Source organism: Taurulus bubalis (assembly GCF_910589615.1).
Source record: "Taurulus bubalis genome assembly, chromosome: 3".
Classification (NCBI taxonomy): Eukaryota; Metazoa; Chordata; class Actinopteri; order Perciformes; family Cottidae; genus Taurulus; species Taurulus bubalis.
Genome location: NC_136591.1, coordinates 13,420,732 through 13,436,960, shown reverse-complemented (window position 1 = coordinate 13,436,960; position 16,229 = coordinate 13,420,732). Strand labels below are relative to the sequence as shown.

The following is a 16,229-nucleotide window of genomic DNA, read 5'->3' as shown; positions in this document are numbered from 1 at the left end:
ATGGGCCTCATCCCTCTGATTGGGTTCCCTATCGATCAGGCCGGTTGTGGGCTGCTGCTGACCGTGACCTTGGTCCTCACAGGGGGGTTTGGGGAATGCCTTTAAAGATTGTTGGAAATTACATAGCAGAGTTGGAATTATGCAATGACTAATTCAGTGATATCAGAATGAGTGAGATCAGATAGAGATCAGAAAGGAAATGAGGATGCTTTCAAAAATTTAGCAGGAAAATACAGCAAACAAAATATTAAAACTTAATTTTGAACTATATTCATTATCAAAGAGAAGCATATTTTACTACACTTTGCTCACAGAAACAGAAGAGGTCAATCGTTTCCATCATAGCCCCACCTTAATCATACAACGGTTTCACTTATTTGACAAATGATACAGTTTAAATTGGAAATGTCATCCCTACAGCAATTGGTCTGCATTTCAGTGTTCATCGAAGGGTTTTAAATCCTTCTATATACACATCAGCGCAAATTCAGTGTTTTTGTCTGCAAAACCTGCCATTTTCCCTTTTAGTGACAGAAATAATCTTTTCATTTCCGTCTGTGCAGTAGAAAAAAAGACAGAATCTGATTTTTACATTAGCTCAGGTCAGATCAGGTCGCTGCTATGGCAGTTTATAATCTGCTACCAGTCTTAGAGCTTAGGTTATGCAAGATAGAGGGACAGGACCAGTGTGTTTGTGAGGCAGGTGAGTGGAACAACAGCTCAGTGTCTGTCCCAATGACGTATGAACTATCTGCATCGCCGTGTGAGTCTCTAAGTTCCCACAGAGGAACACACACGCGTTGTTGAAAAGAGCAACGACTCCAGAATCAGAGAACAGAGTCCAGTGCTTTATATACTCAATACCTTCAGACCACCGCTTAATCCCCTTCAGCACAGTTAATACCACCGCGAGACTCTGGGTAATTTACTGTAGTCTTATTTGCAGAGGAGCTGTATCCCACACATGAAACAGTATTCATGAAAAGATAATGCATGATCCAAATGTGTGCTGCTGGGTGGACACAAGGTTGTCTGAAGCCAACAAAGTAGGATTCAGTAGTGAAAAAGTGAAAATAGAGGACACATCGAAAAAAGCAATATACGTCGTTATATAAAGAGGTTGCTAAACACTTATTAACTGAGCATGTGTGTTTTCAGTCTATGCTACCAGCTTTCATTATGCCAATTAAAGGTGCATTTATGAACGTTATTCTTTTATTTGCTTTTTTGTGTTCCATTTGATGTTTTTCATCATCTTATCTCTATGTTTCTTAATGTTGTACCCTATGCAACCCATTACATGTTTCAATGTGAGCTCCGTTTCACTCTATTGCATTATTGATTAATTTTTTGACGTTTGATGAAGATTGAGGTGTCACTGCCGATGAGGACTCAGACACAGTGTGTGATTTATGATTGCCAACGTGAGAGCGTCAGTATACATGGCCACAGCTCTGGAAATTGACAGCGGGGTGATTGTCAAACATGAGAAACAATGTGACAGATATTCAATGAACACACTTGTAATTATTATTGTCATGTCTAAAGACTGGCGAGGCAGACATACGTTGGCATATCAAAATCATGAAAGGAGGCTGTGGATGTCCATTTGTGGCTAAACAGTCCACATATATAATCAATAATGAATGAACAGTGCAAAAGTTATTGTATTATCAATGCAAGTGTTACAGGAAATGTTGTCCTTGAAATAAGCTTAAGATTTACTTAAGGTTAGGTAAACCTCCACAAAGTCAGAGTAGTCCTTCATCAACATGCAGTGTTTAACATTACCAAAAAGTAGTGTGTCACAACTCTCCTTCTCTGCAAAGGCACTTTGGGGTTTTACAGTCATACTGACATTTAGGATTATCTCCATGTCAGAATATGATTATTATATTTTTCCCCCGCAGAATAAACACTAATTTTCCCTCTCGTTTTATTCAGTGAATGGATACCTTTAAACGTGTAGTGTTATGTTTGACATTATGTTGGAATCATCCCTCTAAGAAGTCCTCTCAAACACAAATAGTGACGTGCTGCATGGCTGTGGCAGCGTGTTTAGTGGGAACAAATAGACGAGCCGTGTAATGAGCATGTGTCATGTTGCCGTCATGAAAGAACTAGCAGCACCGCCCCCAACAGAAATTTAATTTTGATCAAGAGGATATCCACTGCAACATGCAGGGCCCTGGTCTCATCATAAAAAAAAAAAACATGCAGATCTGTCCTCATGTGGTGATGCTCATTTGCAGTGTTGCTTTCACAGCATCATATTAAGGAATGAATGCAATCAGGTTAGGGAATGAGCGCAGTCAATTTTAAAGTCATAACAGTGAAAGTGTACAGATGTGTATGTGTGTGATGACGTGTGTTAATGTATGCGACAGGCCCGGGGCGGGTCCCAGCACAGCTGTTGGTAATAAGCTGTGGCTGCTAATAAAACGTTCCCTCTAAGCTGTGGAGCTACAGGGCACCGAGGCCCGTGTACAGCAGTGGCCTGGCTCTATTACACTTAGCAAACACCCCTGCTGCTCCCATAATATAACCACATCACTCTGCCCTTTTTTTTTCTTTTTCTCCCCTCTCTCTGTCTAACCCCTCATGGAGACAAATCAACCTAATAGATCTGCAATGAGCCTGCCGAGCATCGTAAGGAAGTCCAGCCTTGGTCTCTACACTAATGCCAAAGGACAGTGAATGAATCAAAGCCAAGGAAGCCAAGGAAGTGCGTTTGTTTAAAACATAGCAGGATTAGCTCCAAGGTCAAGACGGAGGCATGAATTGTATTCTTTTTGTATTCTTTCCGTTGATGGTCTTGATTCCTCATGATTCTGCTACCGTCTTACAACAGTGTGTTTGCACGCTGCACGCACACAAAACAACTCTTACACACCAAGCTCACCTCCTCGACATGCTTTGTTCACCCTGCACCTTTCATCTCTGTATACTGTTTCCCCCCCCCAGAGTTCTTTCTCAAGAAATGCAAGGTTTTCCTCACAGTATAAGTGGGTCACACCCTATTGCATGTTAGAGAATCTCCAGACTCACTCAGAAATGCTAGCGTTGTCATAGAATCGGGGTCTGTACTTCCACAACGCTTGCATTACTTTTACAATGCTGTAGTACGTGGCAGAGTTTTTCAAGAACCCTGAATTAAAGTCTAGCTAATTAGTAAATACAGGAAGTAAGTCTCCTCTGCCGCACTGTGATCTCTGAACAAGATGGAAAGATTAAGACGTGTTTTTTGAGTGAAGGAAATCAAACCTGAATGTTGGTGGTCTGTGCAACTTCTCTTTGATTTGAGGATTAGAGCTATGGAATGTTCATCGCTGTCTTAGCAATTACTCTGAGGCTAATGGAAGCGGACGTCGTTAATCTTCACATGCTGGAACCAATGTGGGTCTATCTCGCAGAGCTCTCCGTCTCTTATTCCTCGTGTGTAGTATGGCACCGCTCAGCTGAATACACGACGCTCAGCGATCACACACTATCGGCACGCCATCTTTTAAAACCATCCGACGCTACTTCTCAGCAGACAAGCTATTACAGTTTAATTTATTCGTTTGAGACAAGACAAGGATAAAATATAACAGCGATAGGTTTGAGTGATTGCCATTTCAGGGTCTTCTCCAGTCTCTCAAAAAAGGAAAGAAAAAGGGTCAGCAGTTACAGTCACTGTCAGCAACATTAACATTTTACGAATGAGGATTTATTGTCATTAGTGTAAACAATGTCATTTCTAAGCCACGCCACAGCCGCACTGAATATAGAGCCACAACTTTATGGTTTTATATCGTGCGAGGAACAAACATGCAATTTCTTTTTTTTTCACCTAGCATCTACATCTGCACCGATCTTCAAGGCCTGACCCTGACACATATATCATGCTGATATAATAAACATGCTTTGTTTTGTTATGATTTAGCTTGTATTGACACGCACACCAATGTATGAGGTCAAACAACTACAGATAACCCGTATAAAGCGACTTTACAAATGGGGTTTTCTCTCCTTTGGCTGGCTCTTTACAGATGTACATGTATGTACATGTCTACTTATGTAGACAATGAAGCCTGTTAGGTTGTGTCTTGCAGCTATAGGCTAACATTACAGTGTAGGCCTATATGTCAGACTAAGAAACAGTCTGCCTTCTTTTGCATATTCATCACATAGTCTATACAAGCTGATATATGATTGGTTCAGCAACTAGATTTGTTCCGTGATTTGCATGAGCAGACTGGCAGATAAAATATAAGTTAGTGAAAATATATGATCAAACCAGAGCTGCCACCTAAATGTATTAAACTTCATGGAATTATGTGATAGCATACATAACAAATGGTGGACCTGTCAATGTAGATCGATCAAAAACAAAAGAAAACATGTTCTGCCCACCACCTTAACCAGCTCCAGCCAGAAGGAAATGTCACAACAAAGTATTAAATCCCTCATCCACATACTGTTCCCCAACAACAGAAACATATAAATCAAACTAAAAAGAGGAAGCCCAATACCACAAACATTGTTTTAGTGTTAGAATTACTGCTAAAATAAATGCTAGCATCTGCAAGGCCTTGGCACATTTTCAGCCCAGGCACGTCCCTGCTTGTGGGTGGGAAACAAGCAAGACAACGCGTCTCGTTTCTGATGATTTAAAAGAATGCATGTACTACAAAAGGATCAATTTGATAAGGAAAAGACACAGTGTACCATTGCAAATGTAATCCAGCTAATCAGGATGGAGTCCCAATGTGAGATGCATGCCAGAGCCAGAGGGGAGTGAGGGTGTTTAAATACAGTAGTGGGACACAAGTTTGTATCACTTACTCATGTCTGGCTATCATTTCCCTCTCTATACATCCATGTAGCTTTGCTCATTTCCTGGTCCAAGCTTCCTCTATCCACGGATGTGTTAAGACACAGTGGAGCGTAAAATGGCATAAATGGGGCATCAAATGGAGCAAATGAGTGCACATTTAATTGTAGTGATTTAAACTGGTTCCCTGTGGTAGGGAATGAGAGCTGGACGCCTTAAGTAGCAATTATCTCAGGTAGCTATCTCATTAGCGCCCTCCTCTAGTATGTAAATGTGGCCACAGGCTCGGGAGTTATATTGCAGATCGGCCATTTTGTTGTGCTCTTTCCGAGATGGTGCTGTTTATCACCAGGCAGGGAAAATAACTTAAGTACTGGTTACGTTTCCAGGGAAAATAGTGTTTTTTATATTGTCTTTGTTCCCAGGTCCGTGGCTGATGTTCAAGACTTGTTTAATTGACAAGCCAGGTTGCTGCGATCAAACAGAACATTCCTCAGTGTGCAGCATTTTAATGACCAAGGTGATGAAAGCCATTCATAAATTAGGACAGTTATGAACCACAGTGGGGCTGTTCCTTCATGCCTGTATCGGTCCAGAAGGAAGCAGCTGCAAGAAAGGAATTCCCCAACTGTGTAGAGATACACAACGCTATCTTATATTGTATGAAAAGAACTATGGCTGGAGTAAAAAGAAAAAGCTCTCAGTATTGACACATTTTGTGAGGTTTTGTGTGACTATTGGACAATTTAGACAGGGAGTGTAGAGAAAAACACGTTTTTAGACTAAATGCCACTCTCCATCCAACAGAGAGTCTGATTCCTCCATTTCCCCGTCCTAATTGTAGATGTGTGGTTCACTGAGCATCCTTAGCACCGTGTGTGGTGAGCAGGCCAATCCCATTGCAGCATTTGCTTGAAAAGGCTTCTGGTTGGCATTCAAGGGAGGGAGAGAGAAAAAAGGGAGGGAGAGAAAGATGCTAATCATCTGAGCTGAGGAGAACAAGGCTTGAGAGAGACAGAAAGAGAGATGTGCACTGAAAGATGTGTCTGCCTCTGCCAATGCCAGTTTTTTGAGTCACAATGAAATGCAGCAATGGGATAAGGATCTGTGTTTGTAGTGTGCCTGTCTGCCTCTACAGCTAAGGGACAACAATTACCTCTGCCACTACCTGCCTTATAAGCCTGGCAGTGAAGAGAGAAACTCAATGGTCCGGATGTGGTGTGGAGCTGGATGTGATAGTGAGGTTTTATTTTACATAGCTTTTTCATAGAATGTAGGGGAAATATGCATATCTTCGCCACTGCATTATGGCTAGACCAACAACACATTGGTTGGACAACGATGGTGCAGCAATCACTTGCTAATGACTGCCTCAGTGTGTATGACTTGTGCACAATCAATGAATACTAATCAATATATAGATACTTTAAAAAAAGGCATGTTGCCTGTTGCCTGACTTCTACTTTTGCACTGCAGGGCTGCTGTTCGGCTCAACAATCAATATTCTCCAGTGTATGCAGAACAAACAAAAAACATATTATGACAATAAAATAAAGAGCTGCTCAGTAAATGTATGACAGTCTTTTGGTATCTTTTCCTGGTGGAATCTACAAAAATGTCTACAAAACCTGCACAAGAATGCACACATGCCAGAACCATGTTCACTTTGCAGACTGCCACAGAAACAACTTGTGTCTCAAAAACTAATCTGAATTATCTTTGACTTCTTTGACCGGTGGTCTTAATGAATACAAAACTCAATTTGCTGGCCCCCCAGATCAAAACGTAATGTAATTGTTGTATTCCTTTCCATCTCTGGATCTTGATTCTAGTCGGGTGGTAAGAGGTGGGTGTGGTCTTAGAGCATTTGTCCACACTCTGCACTGCACCCCGGGGTGAATACGTCCCAAACAAGTCCCCATTCCCCACCCGGGTTCCAACTGCCGCAGATGGACAAAATGCTACATTAGTATTCAGATGACATCAGACATCTGGGCCAAAAACTCACTGGACAAAGCTAGACAAGCTGACACATACACAGGCAGGCGCGCGCGCGCGCGCACACACACACACACACACACACACACACACACACACACACACACACACACACACACTATTTACATATAAGTATCAAGAGACATGCTTGAATTATCACAGCACAGAACTCAAAGGGGGGAAATATTCCCTGTGGGATTGGTTCAAAAACGAGAAGGACTGCGTGTTTTTTTCACTCAATGGATGCTTAACATTCTGCTGTGTTGATTATTATTCCACATTCATAATGCATAGCAGGTGCTGCAGCGAGACAAAGCTAATTATTAGGGGCCGAGCGATAACACTGACACATCACTAAAGCGGGAGTTGGCTGCTGCAAAGTGCTGCGAGTTAGAGTTTTAAACTCATTTACTCACCGTTTGTGCGGGGTGTTGATACGTCCCATTAGTCTGTCCATCTCCGCTCTCATCCCACTGTCCCAATCCTGCCCCTCGCCCATGTCCTCCACCAACTCCGATTCCAAATTAAATGCAGATAGAAAGCTAGCGTTCTGTGACGTGTCAGCATATTCACAGATAAAGCATCTGCCCGCGTTTTAATAAAAGCTGTAATGGTCCACAACATGGACGAGGAAATAGATTGTGCTCAAAACTTTGCATCTCCCTCTCATCAGTTACTTGAATGGGAAGGTCATTTTGAAATTTAGTGCTATGTGGAAGCGCTAGCTAAAGGAAAGTGAGTCGTTAATAGTTGCAGGGATATGAATTGGACGTCTAGATTGCAACCGAAAGTCCCATTCAAACATGGGAAGCACTCAACCACACAGATTGAAAGGCTGATAGGTGTAGCGTTAAAAGCCGGCTGAGGCAGATGAACAAATAATGTGTGAATGAAAACGATATAACCCCATGCACATACAGTAGCAAGTCTTTCACTGAAACACAGAGCTCTCAATCTGAATCACTGCATCCGAGCCACCACATGAGTCCCTTTCACAAAGATCTGGAACTTTAAAATGACACTGGAACCACTCATTGACTCCTGGGTCCTGAAAAGGCAGTCAGTGCAGCATGACAACATTGTACAGTATAATGTTATTCAAACTCAATTGTGCCCGGGCTCCCAAACTGGCAATTCATTCGCTGAGACCTTTTCAAATTTGCATTTACATTGGAGAGTAATGCAGTTTATGAGACTTGCAAAGTAGGGACTAAGAGTTCCGTCTTTCCACAGCAGACATTTAGTATCCTTCAATATACAGTACAAACAAATTAAAGGTAATGTAGTCGGCAATATCAAATAGCTGCAAAGCATTAAGAATGCAAATGAGAGGGCGGGCAGAGAGAGAATACGTTCTGCAGTGGTTTCTACTCAACGCCAAGCAGTTCTTCACAGGAAAGTTAGTACACAAAGCTAAATTGAAATTAAAAGAGTTAGTGTTGTGTGCCTGCTAATGTTCTCACACTGTATAATAAAGATAGACTGGAACCTTTCAGTCGCTGTGGCAGCAGGGCCATATATAAAATAACATGTACTGTAAATACGGTATAGAAAGTATAGAAAGAAGCCCACTTACCGACTTGAGAGGAGTCACCTGTAGAGAAGGAGAAATACAAGGAAATCAGTTCACAGAGCAAAGCAAAATATCACTTGAAAACACCTGCTCACCAAAAGATGGGTACAACAAAATGGAATATAGTAGCACTGGGTGAAAAAGCTTAACCAGACTGCAATTAGCATGAGATGTCTTTCCACACATAAACCTCAACAGAGCTACTAATTGAGATGGTGGAAGAAAACAACCCGCATGGATGCTCAGAAGGGAGCGTTCCTATTTTCTTTCTAAAAGTCTTAAAAAATGAAAGGTCATAAGAAGACCTCTCAGGCAACAGCTAACTTCTTGACATTCACTTTCCACTTCTTGCTACTCCAAAAATAACTCCTACTCGGACTCAAACTCATTAAAATAAATGACTGTGTAGTCGGGTTTAAAAAAAAAAAGACATTCACCATCCATTTGTGACTTTTAAAAACAACACATTATCCAATTAAGCAGGTTTTAAAACAGAAGTCATCTAGTCAAGAGGAATAACAACAATAACAAATATTATAAGTCAAGAAAAAAAAGAGCAATTATAAATATCCAAAATTCAACAACTCAGTGGCAGAAATGCACAAATAGTTTGTAATATATTTTAATAAATAGTTCAAACATCAGAGTTGGCCCGAGCTTTCTGCCTCCTGAAAGAATGACTTGGCACATGGACCTCTGAGGGCTCAGGTAGACTTTACACTGTTACTGTCAGGGTCACAAATGATGTGAGAGATTGAAGAAGAGCCAGGTAGCAAGTTATGAAGAAATGACAGGGACCACCCAATACCTCACCACCACCACCTCCTAACTGCTTAATTAAATGGGAACACAGCCCGGCTCATTCTTCTTTTGGAGTCCTTCCAATGTTCAATAGATGATGCAAAAATGAAAGAGAAAAAAATTAATAAGAATGCATAATTTTCATCTGAAATATTGATCATGCTGTCAGGTCGGACACCTCATTAAAGATTGTAGCTGTTGGCAGGTCTTACGTATTAAAGCAAGCGTACAATAGGTGTTAGGATCAATTGAGGGAGGAGGGGCCTCCAATTAACTTATGAAAAAGAAAACTGTATTTTTTCAGGGACGTTGAGTTGTACTCATAACAATATATATATATATATATATATATATATATATATATATATATATATATATATATATATATATATTCACTTTTCATTATAACTACTGCATTTCTAAATATGTACATGTTCTTAAACATTGTTTGTGATCTGTGATAAGAGAGTTGATAAAAACACGGATGTTTGTTTTCCCTTTTGGTTCATGACCTTTAGAAACACAAGTTGACACTAACGTGATTAGCATTGCATGATTGGATATATGATGAACAGCGTGAGTGCAGTATAGTTTGTGTAAAAAAGTGTAAAAGTGTGTGAAAAGTGTAAAAAAAAAAGAGTCTTTAAGTAATGTAAAGGCATGTAATACTATATTAGCTCTGAGTGAGTGTACAAAGATACAGTTTGAGCTCAAATGCAGTGAGTCAGGAGAGGGAGCGTGATACCTCCGCCCACTGAGCTGCCGGTTAGAGTTCCCTAACAGTCCATCCCTGCCAGCCACGGACAAAGTAGCCCACGATAGGCAGCCCTCCTTACTGGCGAGATGGCTACCATTCTATGTCCAAGGTGAAACGAAGCCCCTTCAGTCCCAACACATGGAGGAGAGCAACAATCCCAGCCAGAGCAGATGGAGCACAGGGCGCTTTGCCTCGCAGTGTTCTTGATCTACCAGCTCAGGCGCAGGAGCAGAGGCGCTTAAATGTCCACAGTGGTGGATGAAGGCAAAGGAAGAAAAGGTGCCAGAGGAATGGACGCAATCAATAGGTCCGAGTCTCCCAGGCCTTGTTTGTTAATATCCTGGATTTTGACAAGGATATCTCCCGTTTCCGAGTGGTGTCAGCTGCCCTGCTTGTTCTGACATCAACGAACCTGCTCTAACACACAGGGGCATACAGGGGCGACATAGGAAGAATGTGTGCGTGCGTGCGTGAAAGACGTGCGCGTGAAAGACGTGCGCGTGAGAGAGAGAGAGAGAGAGAGAGAGAGAGAGAGAGAGAGAGAGAGAGATAGAGAGAGACTAAGGGACCAAGATAGCACATGAAGATATAGCTGGTCAAATACAGCTCATCTATCATGCCTTTCCACTTGTCCCAGGCCACAGCGAGTGCCACTGAGGAGCTGGAGATATACACAGTGTGTACACACAGGTACACATAGCGTGTACATAGATGTTCTAATGTAATGTCGTGGCTGCTACAGTTATGGCAGCCAGGTCCTCTTCACAGTGCGAGATGCAGGGATGCAGTGACCGCGTTTTAGTGATGATTTATCACCCTGGAGAGCTGATAGGACCCAGTGACCCCCGTAGTATAGTATATAACCCCAGCTGGATGGTATCAACAATACGGGGAGGGGGGGGTCAGTATTTCATGTGGGAAATTGTATTGAAATCCAGGCTGGTAAACTGTGTTTTGGCTTATGTAAGCCCAGCCACATTCCACACATGGTATGATATGATACCGATTATTACACCCAACAATGCATGAATGCATGTATGTTTTTGTGACCACAGTGTCATCACTTGAAAAGCAAGCCGTAAAATGACCCCTGATCACCCCCACCCCTTCTTTTCAGTAACTCGGCCTCACTGCTGAGAAGTAGTGACCCCTGTCTGATGTTGATTTACACTCTCCACACCTCTCTCAGCGTTGCTAAGCTGTCAACCCTTCTTGCCCGTAAACGGGGAGAAAGGAGCGTGGAGGGAACACGACACCCGTGAATGAGTAAGTTGCAGGACAGACACACACACACACACACACACAAAAAGGAGAATAATAATTCAAGGACACACTGAGGTCAAACCATGCCTGTGCACATTTCAGGTAACCAAAAAATAAATAAACCAGACGCACACAAGCATGTGAGCAACAGCAGTCAGAATGTTAGTTACTTGCATGTCTTTTTGTTTGTAATTTGTGTTTGTCATTAGATTAATAGAGGGTAAGATATCACAGTAAAAAACATTGTAAACAACAGAGATAACCCTTAATTTAAAATGTATCTTTTTAGGCTTGAAATTATTGGTTCGTTTGAGATTATCTCGCTGAGGAAAAACTGTAAATGTCATACATATCACACATGAATACAATTGGATCCGAAAGAGTCTACTGAGAGACGTTGGTAGCTATAGAATCCATTGTCATTCAGACATTATCTTTGAAAAACGCCTTTGCAGTTCTCCCACGTTAAAATTTAGCATAACTTTGGAGTATTATTCAACCCATTCCCATGATATGGTTGGTATGGATTAATTAGGTCGTCTAGTTTCATGTGAGACTAGCATCTTAATTCTAGTTTTAAGACTGGGCCTACTACGTCCTCGTAGAAACAGTAATGTCTTCGACCGGCGGGTCTCAGAGGGTTAACAATGACTCTGTGTCACCTATAGTGTGCCAGGAATCCATGTCCCTGGTCAGGGTAATCAATATCAGGGCCTGGTACTGCTGATTCTAAACTGAATCCAATCACCACTAAAGGTATTGGCTGCACCTCAAAAGTATCAAAATGAGAACATATATCGATTCACTCATCAGGACGAGTGTAAGTATATCAAATTGTTCACAGCTACAAAAACACATTACAAAAACATGACAGTGAGTATGAAAATATTCTAAGTCTGAGGTAATATCAAGAACCACATATTAGGAATCAATGAATTCAGTCAAAAACTCCAACTGAGTTTTGCTCCTACTTTAACTATTTCATCTCGCCATCATGTCTACTGACATCCAACAATAGCTAAAACTGCCCCTGGTGTGGTGTCCTGTAATGTGAATGGTGTCTACACAAAAATAACAACTCCCCCCACCCCTCCACAGTTAGCAAAGTATGGCAATAGGAATGATGATTGTGCATTTACTGAATCCTCAAGAGACTGGGGGAAATAGACTTTACTCATATTCTTACAGAAAGGTGACAACTCAACTGTTGGAGTGACTGGGACTGCCTATTTTCCACAACGGTGCGCCAACAAGGGAACGCTGCTGGCATTCTGCCTTCATCAAGATTGTATTACTGGTGGATTTCACCTAATAAGATAAATGGATAGAAGCTAAAGGCTATCCACACCACTGAGCGCTCTCAAGCTGTGCAAGGAATAGAATACCCTGAAAAGCCATGCTCGAGGTTCACCGCAGAGCACGACCACCTGTGCATGGTTTACACTACTGAAATGGCTCCAGGGTAGTAAAGTAGTGGTGGAACGGACTGCTGTCGATCCATGATCCGTACAGGTCTGCCCTCGCAGTTCGGCACGCATGTGAACCGCACATTACTCACATAGTTTAACATTCACTATCACAGTGTGAAATTAAGTTTTACTGACTCGCTATCTGCCAATATTCAGTTAAATATGAGATCAAGACATTATTTATGCTTTTCTAGTGGCCGATCGCTGATAATGCCACCTTGTAAAAAACTAACCCATGTTTAAATTGACATGAGAAGAACTAGTAAGGTTCTGTTGTGGAAAAATAGCTTGGTTAATGATGAATACTCTCTAAAGATCGATACTGAATAAACTCTATCTAATTAACTGACTATGCATTGAGACTCCACGGGTCCCTCAGATGACACTCAGTGCCCGTCAGCAGCAGCAGCTCCATCTCCATGCTGTTGGGGGCCCAGGCCGTATTGCTGGAGGGAAGGGAGGCACGGGAGAACCGGAACCAGGACTGAGCGTGAGGTAATTTTAATATTACATTAGCCCAGTGTCTAAGTGTGTGTAAATACTTCAAATACACACTTTACATAAAATGATATGCAGAAACAAAGTGTTGCAGTAATTTGCTGTTCCCTGGTTTCACACTGTTGGCTTGCCCCGTTACCTGCTGTCAGATATCCAACTGAACCCAAATAGATAAAATGTCCCAGATACTTCTAATAAGTTACAGTCACTTTGGCGTTAGAACGTTTGACATGAAGTCAAGTGTTCATCCAGCCAAGTGCTAAGAACATGATGTGCCTAAGCTACAGCGTTCCAAGTGAGGCAAGGCGCAAAGAGATCAGCATGTGACATTCAGTGCCTCCGTTTGATTTCCCCTCAAGATGTCACTGAAACACAATCACTCACTGTCTGGTCTTCACATAAGATCATCTGCTTAAACCTAACTTTCAAACTTCTCTATGTCTGTGTTTGACTGAGTAAACGAATGAGAGGCAAAGACGACAAAGAACTACATTTATTTCTAGGTTTTGAGTTCCGTAACATTTTCCTTAATTCGTGTCACTGTGACTGCTGAGAGGTGCAACGGATTGTAGTCATAGAGACAGAGACTCAATATTGGCTCAATATTTCACTTAGAAGAATATTGTTTATGGACCTATTCGTGTGAAAATGCACATGGCCATGCTATCTATCAAGACAACTTCAAAAGAACATTGATTCTCACGAAAAGGAAAACATCCTTGCCAAAGCAGCAAGTTTAATGTGCTCTTCAGCGGCGTTATGCATTGTATCTGAGTAACATTTTACCACACAGTATAACAAGGAAATGTCAGAATGATGTGACACTGACTTTCAAAGCAGTGTATTTGAAGAGGGAATAAGTGAATAGGTAAATTAACATAGATTCCTGAGCGTTAGTTCCCATTCTACGTCTTTAGCTCTGCTTTGCTGCCTCTCTTCCACGGTCTCTCATTACTGCTCTTATCATCCACATTTTTTAAGTCTAGAGATGTCCACATATGCAGTGAGAGTCACAGTCTACAATTCTGACAGGACACAGCACTTTCTTTTTCTTTTTGTGGATAAAAGCCAAGGAAAGGCAAGGTACTGATGAGGAAGTGTAATTATGATTTATGTCTTTTACAGAAGGGGTCACCACTGGGAAAGGTTGCATTAAAAAAAAAGAGTAATTAGCAAGCAATTCACATTCACCCCATGGAGGGTCAGTGTAAAGGTTAGGTCAGTAGACTAATCATGCAACTTACTAGGTACAGTATGCACTGACACAATTCGCACAACTTGACTGCTTTGCTAATTAAATGTAATCCAAATAATTTAAAACAAACATCCTGAGTAACTGATAACATTTGAATTACAGTGACAATTTGAATATGAACCCTGAGTCTGGAGAAGGTGGCAGTATTGTGAAAACCCACTGTTTTGGGGCAAAGAAGAACCAACCCTTACTACGACACTGCAACCCTTCAAAGAAGTAACAGGAGAAGAATGAAAGGGGATATGCTATAAAGCAAGCCCCGAGGCCATGTGTGCACTATCATGTCCTACCCCAGGGGTGGGCTATTGTTCTTCAAAAAGAAAAAGAACGAACGACATGCTTTAAACCTGGCAAGCAAAACCAGTTAACGTCTGCCATGCAAGTTGAGTCTGGCGCTGAGCTAATTGGAGTGGACAGCCCGGGCACCCAGCTCACCGGAGAGGGAACTCTAAAACAAAGGCCCCTCTGCCGATGCCAGTGTCACCCGCAACCCAGCCCGTCAGGGATTCATCTGGAGACATGCGGCGGAGATCAACCACTGGTCAGGGAGAACTCCAACAAAACTTGACATTTTGTTTTATTTTTAAGTAATACAATTTTGTCTCATACATAAATTAAATTTGTCTGAATAAATCGGTGTATAGACTGAACCTTTGTATTAAAAATAAAAAAAACAGGAAGATCTGTGAGTTTGCTCTTTTTTTTAAAAGGGTCTTGAAAAAAAAGGAAGGTGTCTCATAATCACGGTAGATATGGTATCTCATAAGAAGATTAAAGGTCAAGTGTGTCAAATGTGGTGGCATTTTGTGGTGAGGTTGTAGGTTGCCACTAACTGAAACTTGAACTCTGTCTGATGGCGAAACATGAAAACATGAATGTCCCCATCTAGAGCCAGTGTTTGGTTAGCCCATGCTAAGCTACTGTGGAGACATGGTGGCTGGCTTTGTTAAGACTACACACTCTGCATGTAGATATACAAACTGCTCCTTCTAGTCACCAAAACATTATTTTTTTCTACATTAAAGAAGGAAAAAAATAATTATATTCCATTTATTTTGAAAGAGTCCCTTAAATGCTACACTTGCTTATGTAGTGGGCCCAATATTTGTGTGAAATACCCCTGTGGTTCCTGCTTGCGCAAGGTAGGAGGAAAAAACTGGAGAAATTGATTTGCCAACTGAAGGGAGGGAACAACATGCCACCTGCTTCCATCCAAGCACATGTGATCTTCTGGGCACAAAACACATATGTGTGGACACATTGAAGTATTTGCAAAATAGCTTTCGCTCTGCCAATTTTTGACAAGAAAATACACTGTTTGTTTTTGCTCAAATGGACAGAAATATGTGTGGTATTGGGGGACTTGCTGAAACGACTGATTATGGGATCTTTCTTTAGAAGAAAGCCAACTACGGCATTGACTATAGGCATCACAACCAACTGTCAAAAAGGCTTAATTACACATATCAATCTTAAATCAATCATTATTGTAAAGTGTGTGAGAAATTAACCAAAGAGAAGCAGGATTCATGAGGCATGTTGTTGGCAGATGAGTTGATGTTGCCCTTCTGTTAATATGCTAAACGTATCAGAGTTTGACCCCACCCATCGATCTAATGATTAATTTATATTTAGTATTTGGTTGCTGCTGCATCCACAGGAGGATGATATGTTGCCAACTAACAGTAACACTGTTGAGAGACTAAGCTGGCTTGATAGCTAGAGTGGTTTTCGTCCTTTTTTTTCTTCATCCTTTGGACCCTCAGAGGCCAGGAGAATGGAGTGGCTCTCCCAGGAGA

The 16,229-nt window shown here is 41.5% G+C and overlaps 1 protein-coding gene across 6 annotated transcripts in view; it reads right to left on the bottom strand.

Moving 5' to 3' along the window:
* The window catches only part of nrxn2b (neurexin 2b), a gene marked incomplete at both ends in the record, with an annotated part of 555,176 nt that overhangs the window by 424,553 nt on the left and 114,394 nt on the right, over positions 1–16,229 (bottom strand). For 2 of the 6 annotated variants that reach the window (XM_079216104.1, XM_079216103.1), the window contains one exon: positions 8,391–8,408. The exons of the other annotated variants lie outside the window; for them this stretch is intronic. In XM_079216104.1, the coding sequence (XP_079072230.1) occupies positions 8,391–8,408 (18 nt within the window). The remainder of the gene's footprint in view (positions 1–8,390; positions 8,409–16,229) is intronic. 6 annotated transcript variants of the gene reach the window in all.